Consider the following 16,581-nt stretch of genomic DNA (forward strand, 5'->3'; position numbering starts at 1 on the left):
GTTAATTTGAATTTTGTTCCTCTCCTCTGGGGCATTAGCTATACCCCCTAATTTGGTTTCATCTGCAGATTTAATAAGCATGCCCTCTAATTTTGTCATGGTTAACTGCCTTCAAGTCGGCCCCAACACATGCTGACCCTGTGGGTGAGACATCTCCAAGACCTCTTAGCCTCTGTTGCTCTGCTTAGGCTTTGTAGATTGAGGCCTGTGACCTCTCTGACTGAGTCCATCTACCTGGCCTGTGGTTTCCCCCTCTCTCTACTTTACCTTTCCCAGCATTATTGTCTTTTCTAATGAGCCATGTCCTCTCATATGTGGCCAAAGTAGGTCAGCCTCAGTTTAGTTCTCCTGGCTTCCAGGGAAATTTCCATCTTGATCTCTTCTAGGATCCATTTGCTTGTCTCTTTGTGTTGTCCATGGTATTCTAAGCACTCTTCTCCAGCACCACATCCCAAATGAGTTTTCTTTTTATGCACTTTCTTCACTGTCCAGCTCTCACGTCTGTACATGGTGTGGGGAATACATTTGCTTGGACAATTCTAACTTAAGTGCTCAGGTGTATATCTTTACTCTTTAAGCTCTTTTCAAGTTCCTTCATGGTTACCCTTCCCATTCCTAGTCTTCTGATTTCTTGTTTGCAATCTCCATTCTGATCAGTGTTTGATCCAAGGTATAGGAACTCTTCAACTATTTTGGTTTCCTTGTTGTCTTGGTAGGATTTGTGTAGATTCTCTGTGGCCATTAATCTTTGTTTTCTTTATGTTGAGCATAAAGATGCTCCCGTGAACATCATTCAATAATGCTGTGATTATCACACAACATCTCATGACGTTGCAATTATTGCACAATTATCCTATGAATAAAGAGGCATTCTAGTGCTGCTTTTTATTCATGGGATTTTCCTGTGAATAAAATGCAGCACTAGAATGCGTCTTGATTCACAGGATAATTGCAGAATAACTGCGACGTCATGTGAAAATCATAGCATTATTGCTATACTCCCTTCTTTTTTGATAGTGTGATAAAGTCCTATGGTGTTTTCTGCTAGAAGTATGGTGTCATCATAATAATCCTTACTGTCTCTTACATTTTTCTTTCTTTCTAGTGATAGAAATTTTGGTGCCAATATTAAGGGGGAAAATGGAGGGAATATGCAAAGACAAGACACTTAGATTTTGAGATGGCAAGGTCTTTGCCTTCAGGCATATTACTATTACATTAATATTTGTATTATAATTAGACCAGGGAAGTCTTTGTTTGTTTTGAATAATTTTGCTGACAGATGAATTATGACTGTTAGAGTAATGGAAAAACCTTCAGCTACTGGATTTCAGCCAATTAATCAATTGAGATGGTTCAGAAAATTCTCAATATGAAAGGACCTACCTGGCAGGATAGGTAAGACTTCCGTGGTTGGTTTTAGCTCTCCTGTGCTAAATACCTGAAAGGCACGAGATCTCAGTTGATCTTGGAAGCTAAGTAGGGTCAGCCCAGGTTAGTACTTGTTCTTTGCCTTCCAGTCATTTCTGACTTATGGTAACCCTAAAGCAACACTGTCGTGTGATTTTCTGGGGCTGAGAGTGTTTGATTCTCAAGGTGGGTTTCCATGGCCAAGCAGCGAATCAAACTCTGATCTCCAGAGTCATAGTCTAGTGCTCAAACCACCACATTTTGCTGGCACTCCTCTTGGATGGGAGAGAGCGAATGGATCCCAAGTGCTGTAGGCTATATTTCAGGAAGGAACTGGCAAAACCATTATTAAGTATTCCTTGCTGAAGAAAACCTTACGAAAGTAATGACACCATAAGTCGACAAAAGACTTGAAACCGCACATGCACACACATGCGTGCACACTCAGAGGTAACTCTCACTGATTTAACTGGGACTTAGTTTTGTATAGATGTGCATAGGATAACTTTGTAAGAATTTTACTTAGATGATAAAGGTGTTCCCAGTATATGTAGAAGCCCCTGCTGAAAAATGTGTGTGTTTGTGGGTAATTTTTCTGGATAAATGGCTTTCAAGTATCTGTTGTATAGGCTGATCTCTGGTGGAGTGCTGAAGAAATTGAGGGCAGAAGTTGTGTGTGTGTGTGTGTGCCTGGAATAATTCTAGAGGAAAGTAGAGGAAGTGGCCTGGAATGAGTCCCAGAGTGGAAGGTGCTGGTCTTACATGTTGTTGTTTTCTCAACAGTACTGTATGTAAATAAGTAGGAGGAGGTGGAGAAGCAGATAGAGATCTAAGATAACAGGTATTGCTGTAGCTGAGCCTTGTGGCAGGCAGTTGCTTCTGCTCTGGTGAAGAACTAGATGTTACTGCTTGGTATCTGGCTTCCAGTTTCATCATCATTTGGGTCTAAACTGACTAACACTGAATGAAGCTGTTTGAGGCAGCTGCTGCTTGAAAGGGATGTTGTCATTATGCCATGAGGGCAAACAGGAGCGTCAGTTGCCATGCCTTGTAGTGCAGAGTGATCAAGTCTTCTAGGATTTCAGTGTTCTTAGAGCTATGGCTCTCCTGTTTTTGTGGGAGAGTAGAGATCTGGGCAACAGCTCTCACCTTTTGGTTGGTATTGAAGTGAGCAATTGGAAACATTGGAAGAGATGAGGACCTTGTCCCTAGAATCCTCCTCTGTTAGTAGTAAGACACTTCTCTTGACTAATAGCTAGTGTGGGCAGGAGAGCCCAACATAGGGTGAAGCATAGTGTGTGCAGCCATGTGAATGTATAGTGTCAAAAGGCTATACTTCATACTTCACTTAGAGATTACTGCCACTTCAGGATCATAAAGACATTTGTTCACTCTAGTAATTCTTTTTTTTTTTGCCAGAAATTTTTACTGAAAGCATTAATTCATTTCCCCCCCTGTCCTACATTCTCTCCCAAGTTTGAAAATAGTTTCAGCATATTACCCCTTGGGGTTTTCAATATTTTGTTCATACCTCTGCTAATGGATTGGGATTTTTGAATATAATTCAATTTAGCAGTTTCCCCCTAGTCTTTGTTTGTAATTTTATTGTTTTAACAGCCACAATCTGTAAATCCTTTACTGTGTGTCCAGGAAAGTTGAAATGTTCTGTATTTTTGTTTTTTTGTTTTTTGTTTTTGTCTTTTTAATGTCAGATTTGTGTGCATTAATCCTCTTGTGTAGAGACTGTCCTGTTTGTCCAGAGTTCAGATGGGCATAGAATGGCATATATCATATTGAAGGAAGAGTATGTAAATGCACCTTTGATGTTGTGAGTGATGTTATTGGCTGCTGTCATCTTGCTCCCAGAGTAGATGTGGGGCCAGAGTTGGCATCTGGGTCCATGGAAGGGTCTTGTCTTTGTATTACCATCCATGTTAAGATTTGGAGGCTGTGTGTGGGCCAATAAAGGCCTGCCTTCCAGAAATTGTGAGAGGTCTGTATTATTCTTCAGAACTGGTTGTAGCTCATTGGTGATGGGTTTGAGTGGTCTCAGCTGCGGAGCGTAGATGACTATTAGGGGCGTTCTGTCATTTTGTTTTTGCTGTAGTAGATGGTTACTGGGCATTAATTTTGTCTTGTCAATTTGTTTCTTTATCATGTTGCATAGAAGTCTATTGTATAATTGCATGGAGTTGAGCAACTGGAGCTCCATGTCATGTAGTATGCACAAAAGAGCAACTGTTTCAACAAATAAATTGTGCCAGAACAGCCACATAGAGGATCTGATAACAGATGGTGAACAAAGGTCAAAGAGGTAAGAAAAGGAATTGCTTTAAAGGCCCTTCTGCCCTCCTATCTATGCTTTGCATATCAACAATGTTTAGTTGTTAACATCTGCCTCATAGCTACTAAAATCAAAAATTTCTTGTTCCAAGTTGAACTAAATTTAGCTAAGTCTGAATATTTTTTAACATTAGACTGAACGTTCAGAATAGTCTTACTCATTTTATAGGTTAGTCAGAACAGAATGTAAAAGCGTTGAATTGCAGTGTTTACGTGTTTAAGACCTTGGCGCACTGCCATACTTTACATAGCAAATACACCTGCTGTATGTACCCTAATCTTATAGTAAAGTTTCACATAGCAAACATGAGAAAATATATATGAAAAAGTGGATGCTTTACATGTAGGAACCCTCATTTCTAAAAGTGTGCGTGCGTGCGTGCATATATGTTATTTTGGCCCATCACTTGCCTATCAGTATACAGACACAGTGCAGCCTGACATCTATATTTTACATGTTTACTGTAGGAAACACTGTTTGATAACACCAATGGTTACAGCAGACATATAAAGTTTGTCATATAAAGTTTGAGTTTGGACTCCACTGAATTTCAGCAGCATTATGAGAATAAACCACAGCAAGCCCTAGGATTGTACACTTCTCCCTTTTCTCTCCTAGTCTAGTGCAACCACAAGAAGGTGTTTGAAAGCTTCCAGTTCTGTTTTCAAATTTTATGCTCACTGATTGGTCCACCTCTGAAAAACCATGCGTAATTTAAACTATGATTTGCCTGGAAGAAGCCAACTTTGACCCATCCATTAATGTCCATGAACATGAACAAATTAAAAAAAAAACCCAATTAAGATTATATTAGAGCAGGGGTGCCCAACATGCAGCCTGGGGGCTGGATGTGGGCCCCCAAAGGATTTCTGGAGGCCCGGGGTCAAACAGTCAGGAGGAGGAGGATGTCCCGGCTCCCAGAAGTGAAGAAGTGAAGCAGGAAAGAAAGATGGGAGGGAGGGAGGGAGCAGAAAGGAAGAAAGGAGGAAGGAAGGAAAGAAAGAAGGAAGGGAGGGAGGAAGGGAAGGATTAAGGAAAGAAAGAGAGATGCAAGGAAAGAAGGAAATAAAGAAGGGAGAGATGGAGGAATGAAGCAGGGAACTAAAGAAAGGAGGGAAGAAGTGAGACAGGGAGGGGGGGGGGAGGAAGGGGATGCCTGCCCCTTGGTGAGGTGACCAGGCTTCCCCTCCTTTTCCTGGACATGTCCCCCTCTCGGCCTTCCTGTCCAGGAGGAGGGTTTCCACATTGTCCTCCATTTTTAGCATGGCTAAGAAGTATGGATTTACATTTATATGCTTCCAGCTTTTATTTGGTTGTGTCCACATGGTTCAATGTGACAAGGGGCAAGGTGACAATATAGGCCAGTTTCAAGGGCTCCCAAAAGTTTTAAATACAGTCAGGTGGAAGCTTCCTTATATGCACAGTTGCTACAAACATACCCACTAAAAATGCAGAACAAGTTGCATTGGAGATGATAACAGCCAGTAAAACCCAAAGAGGCAAGAACCCACACTTCATTTAGTACAGCAAGAACCCCCACTTGTTTAGATCAAGCTGGCAGAAACCATGGTCAGTCAGTGATCACATATATTGTAGCACTGATACAGTGAAATAACGGTCTAGTTTATATAACAGTTTGAAATTACCAACAACCAAACTCTTAACCATATTTTTGCAGAGTGGGATAGCTGAATATTCTTAACAGATATAAGAAAGGGATAGCAAAATAGTGCACAACAGCAGCATAAAATTCAGAGTAACAGCATTAAATTGTACCATTGGTGTAGTGGGATAGTTCTTAATGGTTTCTCCCCCCGCCTATAATTTGAGTAAAGAATTGCCATTATTTTTAATTTTCTTACTTCCTTCTGCCTCTTGTAACTTGTTTGCTATAAAAAACTTAGTGACATTGAAATTATGGGAGCATTCATTCCCATTCAAGACTGACATTGGTGTAGTTATTAGGAATGAAATCTGTTTGTGACAAAGTTGGAGAGTTGATGAACAATTTCTTATCCATTCTGTATTACCATAATCTCATCTGGAGATATTTTGCACTAAGCTGAAACTGAGTGCAACTTGGCAAGTCTATAATTGGCTGAGACTAAAGCTGTTTTTGTTTTTAATCTTCCAAGTTTTAAGATCTGTGCAGTTTCATGTGATCTCTGTGCTTGAATATGGAGTTGAAAACATCAACTTGTACTTCAGTTAGATCTCAATTTGGTATTATTCCAACAGGATCTGTGCAGATAATGCTGTTGAAGTAGCTTTCTGGAACTCTTTCTTAATATTCCTTAGAACTAAAGATGGTTACATTGATATTTCACCCTTTGTCTAGCATTTTAGATTAATGTGATTTGAGGCAAGGTATGGAAAAATGGTCAGAGGTTTATCCTTGACCTGGATAGACGATACAGAATAACAAGGATGAAGAAAGTTTGCTATGCCTGTAACATATTACAAGATAGCTAAATCAAAGAGATTATTAAAAACTGGTCCATAAATGATTTCCCAGAGTTGGCAATCAGCACAACGATTAGTCCATTTGATGCCTGGTCAAAACAAGATAAGGAGTGAAGAAATGTATATCCTCCATGTGAATTATTTATAGGGGGTTGCTTCATAGTATAAGAGCTATGTATGAACATGCCATTTTGTTTTGTAGTTTTTTACTGGGCTGAATTGAACATGAGGATGAATCTCCTTAGGAAAATTAAGTTAATTATGTTCTATGATCTTTTTAAACATAACCCCTGGGCCTAGCACTGTTCTTTCTCACCTCAGCTAATCTAGCTACTACAGTCTGCAGTATCCTGCAGTATAAGTACCTACTGATATAATATACCATGAGCACTAGGAAAAAAGTGGCATTGTTTTGTATTTTCCCATTGAGATTTTTACTGGTTGAACATATGCTGCTTCAATATGTAGAGGGAATTTGTAGCACCTTTGAGACTAACTGAAATAAAGAAGCTGGTAGCATGAGCTTTCATAGATGAGCCTACTTCTGCAGATGCATGAGGAAGCAGGTTCTAGTCTATAAAGCTTATGCTGCCAGTTTCTTTCGTTCCCTTAGTCTTAAAGGTGCTGCAAGATCCCTTTGCATACTGAGTTTCCAGAGTAATACAACTTTATATACTGCTTCAGGCTGACTACAGCTAGTTTTGCCAGTCAAATTTGTGCTGTTTTAACTCCTGTCCTCTACTGCCCAGCTCACAAAGAAGCACTCCTTGGAAAAAGAAACAACAAAAAATTCACTTCACGTTTTTACTCCGATGTGAACAAGGACCTTGTCATTTACTGACTAGTCAATTGAATAGGACAAGTTCAGTGGCAGTGAAAAATTGGCTTTTAAATTCCAAGAAGCTGATGAAACTGTTTAAATGTAGGAAGGTATAAAGTACTTTGTGTTTTGTTGCTATTGTATGGCCTCTTTATGTTCTCCCTTTGTAACCCTCCCCCCTTGTATCTTACTAGTGGACTCTGAACTTTGATATGCTTCTAGGGCACTGTTTCTTCTTACTTGTAAAAAAACTGATTAATTTGGATTAGTACATTTTCCCAGTAAGGTTCCTGATATTGTAGTTCTGTCATAGGTTGTGAAAAATATGGGTAAGGGGAGGCAGTCAGTATGAATAGGGACCACGTTGTACCTGATAGCAATTCTGTCCCTATATCACCCATAACCTTGTTTGTTTGTTTGTTTGAAGAACATTGGTGATGTGTGTACTTAGTTCTGTTCTGAAGTAGCTGAAGGAACAATACATACCAATGCAATAAATAAATGAATAAAAATATAATGGAGAGGTTTTTTTTATTAGTTGTCTAAAACTGCTGTCAGTTAAGCATTCACCCCTGGATAAATGCATTTATTTCAGAAGTACAGTTATTCCTTCTTATTAATGGGGGATTTGTTCTGGACCCTCTCCCCACAGATAACAAAAAACATAGGACCTCAAGTCTTGTTGTTTTCTATGGCGGCACATATCTCCATTACAAACAACGGGACTTGCCATCCGTGGAAGCTCAAATCCATGGATGATAAGCTCCCAGATAAGAAGAGACCACTGTATCTGTTTCTGTATGTGCTATAGAAGAAAAAGAAGAGATAAAACAGATGGCAAGTAAAGAGTAGCCTGAATCCAACTGCAGTAGTCTATTGAATAAGTTGCTGAATGGTAAACCAACACTTATGTAAATCCCATTGATTCATTGGGTCTACTCTAGCTGAGACTAAAAATTGGATTTAGAGGATGGGAAATATCTTAGCTTTAACAGATTCTGCATGGGGTGTAGTTGTGGAATAAAAGATTAAATATGAATCCAAGGGTCAGGTTTGACTTCCATCCACAACATTTAGGATTGAGACTTGCCTTTCCCATTACAAATGAAAATTATTAAATAAATTCATTTCCTTATGTTATGTTTGACATATACTGTACAAAGTCCAAAAGTCATCCTAACTGCTTTATATGTTTCAGTAAGCTTATTTGTACAGTGCACCCTTGTCATCCACTGGGGTTTGGTTCAAGGACCCCTTCTTCTCCTTGTGGATACCAAAATCTGTGGATGCTCAAGTCCCATTAAATACAATGGCTTAGTAAAATGGTGTCCCTTACATAAAATGGGCAAAATTAAAGTTTGCTTTTAGGTTTCTTTTGTGTGTGTGTGTGTGTGTGTGTGTGTGTGAGTGTGTGTATGATAATTTCAAGCCATCCATGGATGCAGAATCTGTGGATACAGAGGGCTGACTGTACTTCACACAACCCATATTGCAATCCCATGTCATAGCCAACTTCATAAACAGTTTCCTTAGCTCATCACCAAGAGACAATTCTTGTTATAGATGTTTAGGAGAGTGTTTACTTGTAAGTTTAAAATAATAAAATAAAGATAAAGTAAATGTACCCATTTGACTGGTTTGGGACTTCACTTTAGTTTTGACTTTGATGGCTTCAGTTTGTGCCATAAGGTATCCTTGGTACAGAATTCTTTATTTTTCCAGATACATGATCTAGTTGAAAGTAATAATCTAGTTAATAGGTAGAACATACCACGGCATGGCAGTTCCAAATGTTCACTTGCTTTTGAGGCAGTGGTAGAGAGATCCAGTGTGGCACAGTTGTTTCAGTGTTGGATTACAACTCTGGAGACCAGGGTTCCAGATCAGCCATGAAACATACTGGGTGATCTTAGGCAGTCCCATGCTTTCAGCCTCAGGGGAAGACAATGGCAAACTTCCTCTCAACAGATCTTGCCAAGAAAACCCCATGATAGGTTTACCTTAGGGTCGCCATAAGTTACAAATGACTTGAAGGCACACAACACACACACACATTATACTTCACTGGAAAAAAAAATGACACAGACTTTTTTGTGATGCCTTTCTTCCCATTTCACTTTCCTTTTGTGATAAGCTTCTGTTCTAGGGACAAACTGATTGCCTGTTACCTAGTCATATGTGTTTTGTGTAATCCTCAGTGAATTTCTGATTGCTTAAATCCCTGCACAATAGAACTGAATGCCTTTCTAGAGCTCAGTTTGCTAATTACATTTCAGCTGCTCTTACAAAATCAGTTGTTGGCACAGTTACACACATAACTGTGATCCAAAACAACTCTCTGCACACTGCAAAGTCTCTGGCGCTCCAGCTCTGACAGTCACAAATGGAAGTAACTCTTAAATGAATAGTGGCTTGCATTGGGCACCACAGTGACAGAAGCATCTGCATATCTATCCATTTCTCACTATATATCCCCTGTCTTTTCTCCAGACTTCAATTCAAAGTCTACAAATAAATATGCACGTGGTTAAAATATACAAAAAGTTTTAAAGTAAAAGTGATTAAAGTAATATTGAAGTATTAACAGAATCAAAGCCTTTTAAAACATTAAAGCAAATAATACTTAAAGCTGGACATGTTCACCTTGGTGAAGAGAAGGCTGAAGGATGACATGATCGTACCCTCAAATACCTCAAGTACTGCACAAAGAGGAGGGGCAGGCTTGTTCATTGCTGCCTCAGAGGGGAGAACTCAGTCTAATGGTTTTTAGTTAAGGAAGAGTAGATTTCATTTGAATATTGAAAGAAACTTGACAGCGACAGTGGTTCTGCAGTGGAACCAATTGCTTATAGGATCTCCTTATCTGGATGTCTTCAGAAAGAGGCTGGGCACCTACCTGCTGGGGATGCTTTGGCTGAGAATTGAGCAGAGGGATGGTGGCCATGAGACCTGGAAGAACTCTATGGCCTGTTACAGACAGCCAAAATAAAGCTGCTTCGAGTCACAGTGGTATGGTGTTTCAATGATGCATGCATCCTAAGAGTCCAGAAGCCACACCAAAGCCACGCTCCAATCCTTAGGGATGGAGTGTGGCTTTGGTGCGACTTCTGGACTCGTAGGACGTATGCATCATTGAAATACCATACCTCCACTGTGACTCGAAGCAGCTTTATTTTAGCTGTCTGTAACAGGCCTATGATTCTATAAATGAAAGCAGTACAGCATATTAAAAACAAGCCCTTGTGTAATGATCAGCTTCCTAAAGCCTGCTGAATTAAAAAGGCTTCACCTTCTGACATAAAGAAGCAAAAAGAAAGCCATCCCAGGTTGCTTGTTGAATACACACTTGTGCCTGCACACAGCTTGCTTTGATAGTTATAGCTGAATTTTTGATTCTTTTACAGAAAATATTAAGTGGACCATCAAGGAGCTATCTTTCTTGGTCATCATAAGTCGGAAATGACTTGAACACACACAATAACAACAACAACAGGGAAGGGATAAAGTTCAGCTTTAAAAACAACGTAGTCGTATGCTTCAGATGACACAAATGTACTGTATCAATCTTTAATGGCAGAGATGTGTATGAACCATTAGACTAGAAAAAATTGCCTTGCTGGCTCAAAATAGAGGCCCATTTAAATTAGTTTTCCCTTTCCAGCAATGATAAGTCATTGGAAGTTTCTAAACAGAACAAGCTTGTGCTAACATTTGCTCTTGTTACCAATATTTTACTGACTGAATCCATAGAATCTTTTTTAAAGGTACTGTGAAAGTAATATTCATTGACGCCTTCTTTTAAAAAGATTATCTAAGCTTTTAAGTCTTTTTATTCTTAGTTAATTTAAATAGCACCTAGACATATATAAGTGGATATTAGTTTGCAGGGTTTTTTGTGTACGTAAATAAGTAGTGTTGTGGAACTGATTCCAATGCAATAATGGTAAACTAATCTTCAAAATCCTACAGCTATGACTTCTGTTACTTCACCTTTCTGTGGTACAGGGGAGACAGATGTACAGTTCTTGAATGCAATTGATAAGTTCCTTGCAGGCCATTCTCAGATTCCTGTTACAATGTGATCTTCATTTGCACGCACAAGAGGAAAGGGGACGTAAGCTGCATCCTCTATTTGCATTTACCTGAGAATTAGTTTCATTTTACTCTATGACACTTACTTCTAGGTAGATGAGCAGAGTGAGAACAAAATAAAGTTAACACATTGGCTCTAAACTTATCTAAGATTATGATGTGTTTTGCATTTTTTTGTTCTTTGTTCTTTCCATCAGCATACATGTCTGGTGTAACATACTAATATACACAACAGCAGAGTTGCACAACATTCAGGCACTTTTCTAATTGTTTGCTTGAGACTGAAATGGAAGCATTACACAAAGTGTGGTCTTCCTCTTTTCCCAGTGAGTTTGTGCATCATAGTAAGTCAGGGATCTTTGGGGGTCCTGTCTTTCTATGTTTGAGCAGTATGCTTTTAGACGTAGTTTACTTGCCCCAGCTTGCAGTAAGAGCTCGCATTGCAAGTGGGAACAATCAGCCAGACTACACCAGCATGCTGGTTCATGCTTGACAAGCCAGAAATCTCTTGAGTTTTGGTTTGTAAAAGTCCAGAGTGGTGCAGTGGTTTGAACATTGGACTATGAATATGGAGAAAAGGGTTCAAATCCCTGCTCAGCCATGAAAACCACTGGGTGACCTTGGGCAGGTCACACTCTTTCAGCCTCAGATGATGTCAGTTGTAAACTCCCCCTAAAGAAACTTGCTAAGAAACCCCTGTGATAGGTTTGCCATAAGTTAGAAATTACTTGAAGGCATACAACAATAACAACAACAAGAAGTCCAGAAGTGCCTTTGTGCATGATGCACTGAGAATTTCAGCTGTAAATCAAATCAAAATCAAAAAGTGAAGAAAGAAACATTGTCACAAGATGGTATGTTCAACGTTCAGGTTTTGTTTTAAGAGAACTGCTAAAAGCAAACAAGCGAACCTCTTCTAAGGAAAAGTGGGATAGCTTTAACACCTATGTTTTTCCTGCTTTCCCCTTGATTCCTAAAGCCATTCCAGTGGAATATGAGAAGGAAATTTGTGAATCAGCCCCATAGATTCCCAACACTTTTTCTGACAATAGCGTGGCATTGATGAGAATAATATTAAGAGTGTGAAGAGACAACAAATAGGATAGCTTTGGTTGTCATTTCACACACTTTCTGGAGGAGCCCTTATTACTGAATACTTAAAAAAAAAAACCCACACAACTGATTAACAGATTAAATGACACAACAGTTGGAAACAAAATGTGATTAATGAGCTGTAGGAAACTAGCTCATTTGTACAAATAAATTCCAGGTTAGAAGGGTTACTGTGTGCAGTTTAGAACTTGATCTTTTTTTCTTTTTTTCCTCTTTTTTCTTTCTCATTTAATACAAAGGTATTTCCATCGTGATATGTCAAGTGCACTTGATTTGAACTTATTTATATGTATTATGTGACATTTCATGGAATAATGTCAAGGGCTTTAATTTATATTTTAATGGGGCTGTTGTAAGCTCCTCAATAAGAAGCACTGGACTTCTTTGTAAGTTGTGGATTGTTATTCAGTTTGAACAGTGGAACCTTCATCGTGCTGCCTTGGCAATCTAAAATACTGTGCCATTGGGGTTTCTCTGGCTCTGAAGACAGATAGAGGCTAAGAGACTGGGCTTACAGAATGGTTCAGTTATTTCTTCATACTAAGATGGCTCAAAACCCCACTGTCTTTCAGCCTTAGCTATTGACTCCTGTATCTACTGACTTTTTGGCCAAATATAGAAATAATACCTACCTGTCAAAACTGTTGTAATAATTATTGAGGCAATTTATGTGGTTCAGGTAGATAGCATGGTGCAGTGGTTTGAGTGTTGGATTAAGACATGGAGAGACTAGGGTTTGAATCCCTGCTCAGCTATGGAATCTGACTGGGTGACCTTGGGCAAGTCACATTCCTTTAGTCTAAGACAAAGACGGTGGCAGACCTCTTCGGAATAAGTCTTCTCAAAAAAATCCTAGGATATGGTCACTGTAACCTAGACCTTAAGGCATATAAAATAAATACGTAGCGTAGTTTGAACATTTAAAACATGTTACATAGACAATATGTAACAATATGATAATAGGATGATGTCAGTGGCCACAGCATCTTGCATTAATACCACTGCAACTTTGCTGTCTTAGTTTATGGCTGGCTACTTAACTACTATTAAAGAAGTAAGGTGGCTTTTTCCTAGTAGAAGAGAGAGAGATACTAACAACAGAATTAGGTTTTCTGTAGTGATTGTCAGTGCTTACATTTTGTGGAACATTGGACAGACAGGTATCAAGATTAAATTTTCATGATCTACGTTTCACAACTTCATGGATCCATAATTGTGTTGCAGAATTTCATAGAAATCCTGTTAGTGAATTGTACAAATGAGCATCTGGGCATTGGCAAGAGTGTTCTGATGTACATTGGGAATTCCTGATGTGCATTGAATTCTTCTGATGTGCATTGGGCAGTTTTGATGTACATTGGGCACTTTTGATGCACATTGGGCTGGCTTGGTTCCTATAGGGAGCATGGGATATAAATCGAATGAATGAATAAGGCCCAAAACAAATGAACAAACGAGGGTGGCTTCTGGCGTGTTTACACAACACATGCCCCTGGAGCACCCGGAAGCCACCCTGGGGCTTTGCCAGGGCCAGCTAAGGCAGCTGTAAACCAGCCCCAAAGGGACTGGTTTTTTTCCATTTCTTGCCACGGTCCATTTGGGACCATAGCAAGAAGCGCCTTTGGGGCTGTGGCATGAGTTCATCGCAGCCCTAGGGCAAATATCAAAGTAGTGTTGATGGAACTGCAGTGTGAATAGCAGTGTATTCATGTCTTGTAGGCTTCCCAGATGAACTCTGTAGACATTAATAATTATATCTTGAACTTCTCTTTGCCACAAACACAAAACTTTCTTCTTCAATTTTGTTTTGTTTTTTTGCACAGTATGTATGACCAACTGCCCTACACTCATTGTCATGGTTGGCCTCCCAGCAAGAGGAAAGACTTACATCTCAAAGAAGTTGACACGCTACTTAAACTGGATTGGAGTGCCTACAAAAGGTGAAAACTTTTCTCTCTCAGCATAAACAACTCTGGAGGAAAGTGGTGCTTAAACTCATTAACAAGAAAATCAGCACATTTCTACAGTTCCAGGAATGTGCATAGTGTTTTACAAAGTATAGAAGGTGGATCTCTGCCTTGGGAAGATTACATTCTGGCTCAAGCAGAAAGAAGGGGGAAGGAAGTGGAGGTTGTTTCAGTTCCTTGTATTTATGTTTAGCCTCAGGCTTACCGGTAGTTGCAATAGGGCATTGGAAATAAGAACCTGAAACAAAGGTTTCGTAGATGACGTGGGTTTTGAAGGAACTGATGGAGACTGAATTATTGCATAAGGGATAATTCTAGAATGAACTGGTTTGGACATCAACTCGTGATGGATCATGATGTATATGTGCTGTAGCAAGCTTTTTGCTTACATTTTTCTTCCTCTCACCCCTTACAATGACAGGATGGAGATTCTAGAAGCTGTTCCTGCATTTGTTAAATTAATTGTTGCTTGTTTTGTCCAAAAAAGACAAACTGTGGTTAATTATGGATTTCCATAGTTGTGATTCTTAGGACAAATTTGCTTCAGTAGTATTATTCCCAAGAACCAGCGTGGTGTAATGGTTTGAGTGCTGGACTATGACTCTGGAGACCAGGATTCAAATCCCCACTCAGCCATGGAAACTCACTGGTTGACCTTAAGCAAGTCACACTCTCTCAGAGAAAGGCAAAGACGAACCCACATCTGAACAAATCTTATAAAGAAACCCCCATGATAGGGGTACTTTAGGTTCGTCATAAATCAGAAATGATTTGAAGGAAACTAACCACATTATTATCCCAAATAAGTGATTACTGTATTTAAAAACCAGGGTTGACTGGCAGTGCTGATAAGGAAAATTTCTGGGCAAATATGTAGGACCTGAAGTGATGACAGAAACACCCCAATATTGGGAGTCACCTAATCTCTGTGGGGAGCCCATTCCACAAGGTTCTGAGCCCCTCCTCTGTATCACAGTCAAGTAAGCATTTGGAAGCTTTGATACAGTAAGCAGAGATCTCCACCCAAGAGCATCAAGACTGGGGTGGATTACACAGGAAAAGTCAGTCTCTCAGATAATATCATTCTGAGCTATATAGAGCTTTATAAGCATTGAATTTGGCTCTGCATTTAATTGTCATCTTTAATGGCACTTTAACCACTGCCATTTTTAAATATATGCATTAAATGTAGGAGAAAATCAATGATATCAAGAAGAAATGTTGGCTGAACCTAGGTTGATGTTCTTTCTTGATGTTCCACATAGAATTTAACGTTGGTCAGTATCGTCGGGATTTGGTAAAAACGTACAAGTCTTTTGAGTTCTTCCTGCCAGACAATGAAGAAGGCTTGAAAATCCGAAAGTAAGTTTGTAACATGTCTTGTTCTTATTCCTTCTGGTATTGTTTTGATTCAAAGATCTTCATGTTCTTTGCATTAGAGGCAGCTGTAACCAGCTAGTTATCCCTTCAGTCAAATAAAGAGAAAGTCTGATGTCTGGCTCATAGAGGAATTGCATGGATAAACCCTGAGAACTCAATTTCTGTGCCCCCTGGTACAGGAGAAGTAATATCGATCCCCGTCTTACTGCTGCTGTGTGATTTAAAGCGGTGTGGTTTAAAGCAAGATATTTAGTTTGTTTCTGTGTTTGTAAGATGTGTGACTTGGCAAGTGAAATTAACTTCTGATCTTTGTATTGTGGCTTTAAGCTTGAAGTGCCAGGTGCTTATTTAAGAATGCATTATTTTCAGAAGTATAATTGTTATATTGTCTCTTCTTTTTTAAGACAGTGTGCCTTAGCAGCACTGAATGATGTTCGTAGATATCTTGGTGAAGAAAATGGGCATGTGGCAGTAAGTATTTGTTGTTCAAGAAAAAAGTTCTAAACCAAAGGGAAATGAATTGCCTCCAAAGAGTTGGATTGCTTTATAGTGACTAACTCACTGAGACGCCTTTCTTGGTTCACAGAGAAGCACAGAACAATCTTTCTATCCTCTCTCTACTTGGGACTGTTTACAGAGTTCCAGATACAGGTTAGGATAATAGGCTTACAAATTATAATGAACGAGAAAAATTAATAGTTAGAAGGACAACATACCCCGTTTCATATACTATACCTTTGCAAGTATTTTTTGTTTGTAATACTTTTTTTTACTCATCTTTCAATACTGTAAGTTTTTCAGCAAAAGGTTTTTGTTATTTTATTGATCACTTTCTTCCTTGAGAATGAAACAAACATACCCTTTGATGTGTTACTCCACAGGTAATGCAATTTCTTTAGAAAGAGACAGAAATTATAATCAGGGAGTTGTCCTTGAGCCTTGTTCATGTAGCTGATTTTTCCCCAGTTCACTGATGCATTTTATGCATTGCT

The 16,581-nt window shown here is 39.2% G+C and overlaps 1 protein-coding gene across 2 annotated transcripts in view; it reads left to right on the forward strand.

Annotated features, from left to right (window-relative positions):
• PFKFB4 (6-phosphofructo-2-kinase/fructose-2,6-biphosphatase 4) overlaps positions 1 to 16,581 on the forward strand; it is a 95,609-nt gene that overhangs the window by 66,852 nt on the left and 12,176 nt on the right. The window contains exons 1-4 of one of the 2 annotated variants that reach the window (XM_042454712.1): positions 3,571 to 3,724; positions 14,066 to 14,182; positions 15,475 to 15,571; positions 15,994 to 16,060. In XM_042454712.1, coding sequence (XP_042310646.1) covers positions 3,703 to 3,724; positions 14,066 to 14,182; positions 15,475 to 15,571; positions 15,994 to 16,060 — 303 coding nt within the window. In that variant the 5' untranslated portion in view covers positions 3,571 to 3,702. Of the gene's footprint in view, positions 1 to 3,570; positions 3,725 to 14,065; positions 14,183 to 15,474; positions 15,572 to 15,993; positions 16,061 to 16,581 lie in introns of those variants that run through there. The other variant, XM_042454711.1, reaches the window with a different exon arrangement.

The sequence above is a fragment of the Sceloporus undulatus genome, chromosome 2, assembly GCF_019175285.1.
Source record: "Sceloporus undulatus isolate JIND9_A2432 ecotype Alabama chromosome 2, SceUnd_v1.1, whole genome shotgun sequence".
In the NCBI taxonomy this organism is placed as follows: Eukaryota; Metazoa; Chordata; class Lepidosauria; order Squamata; family Phrynosomatidae; genus Sceloporus; species Sceloporus undulatus.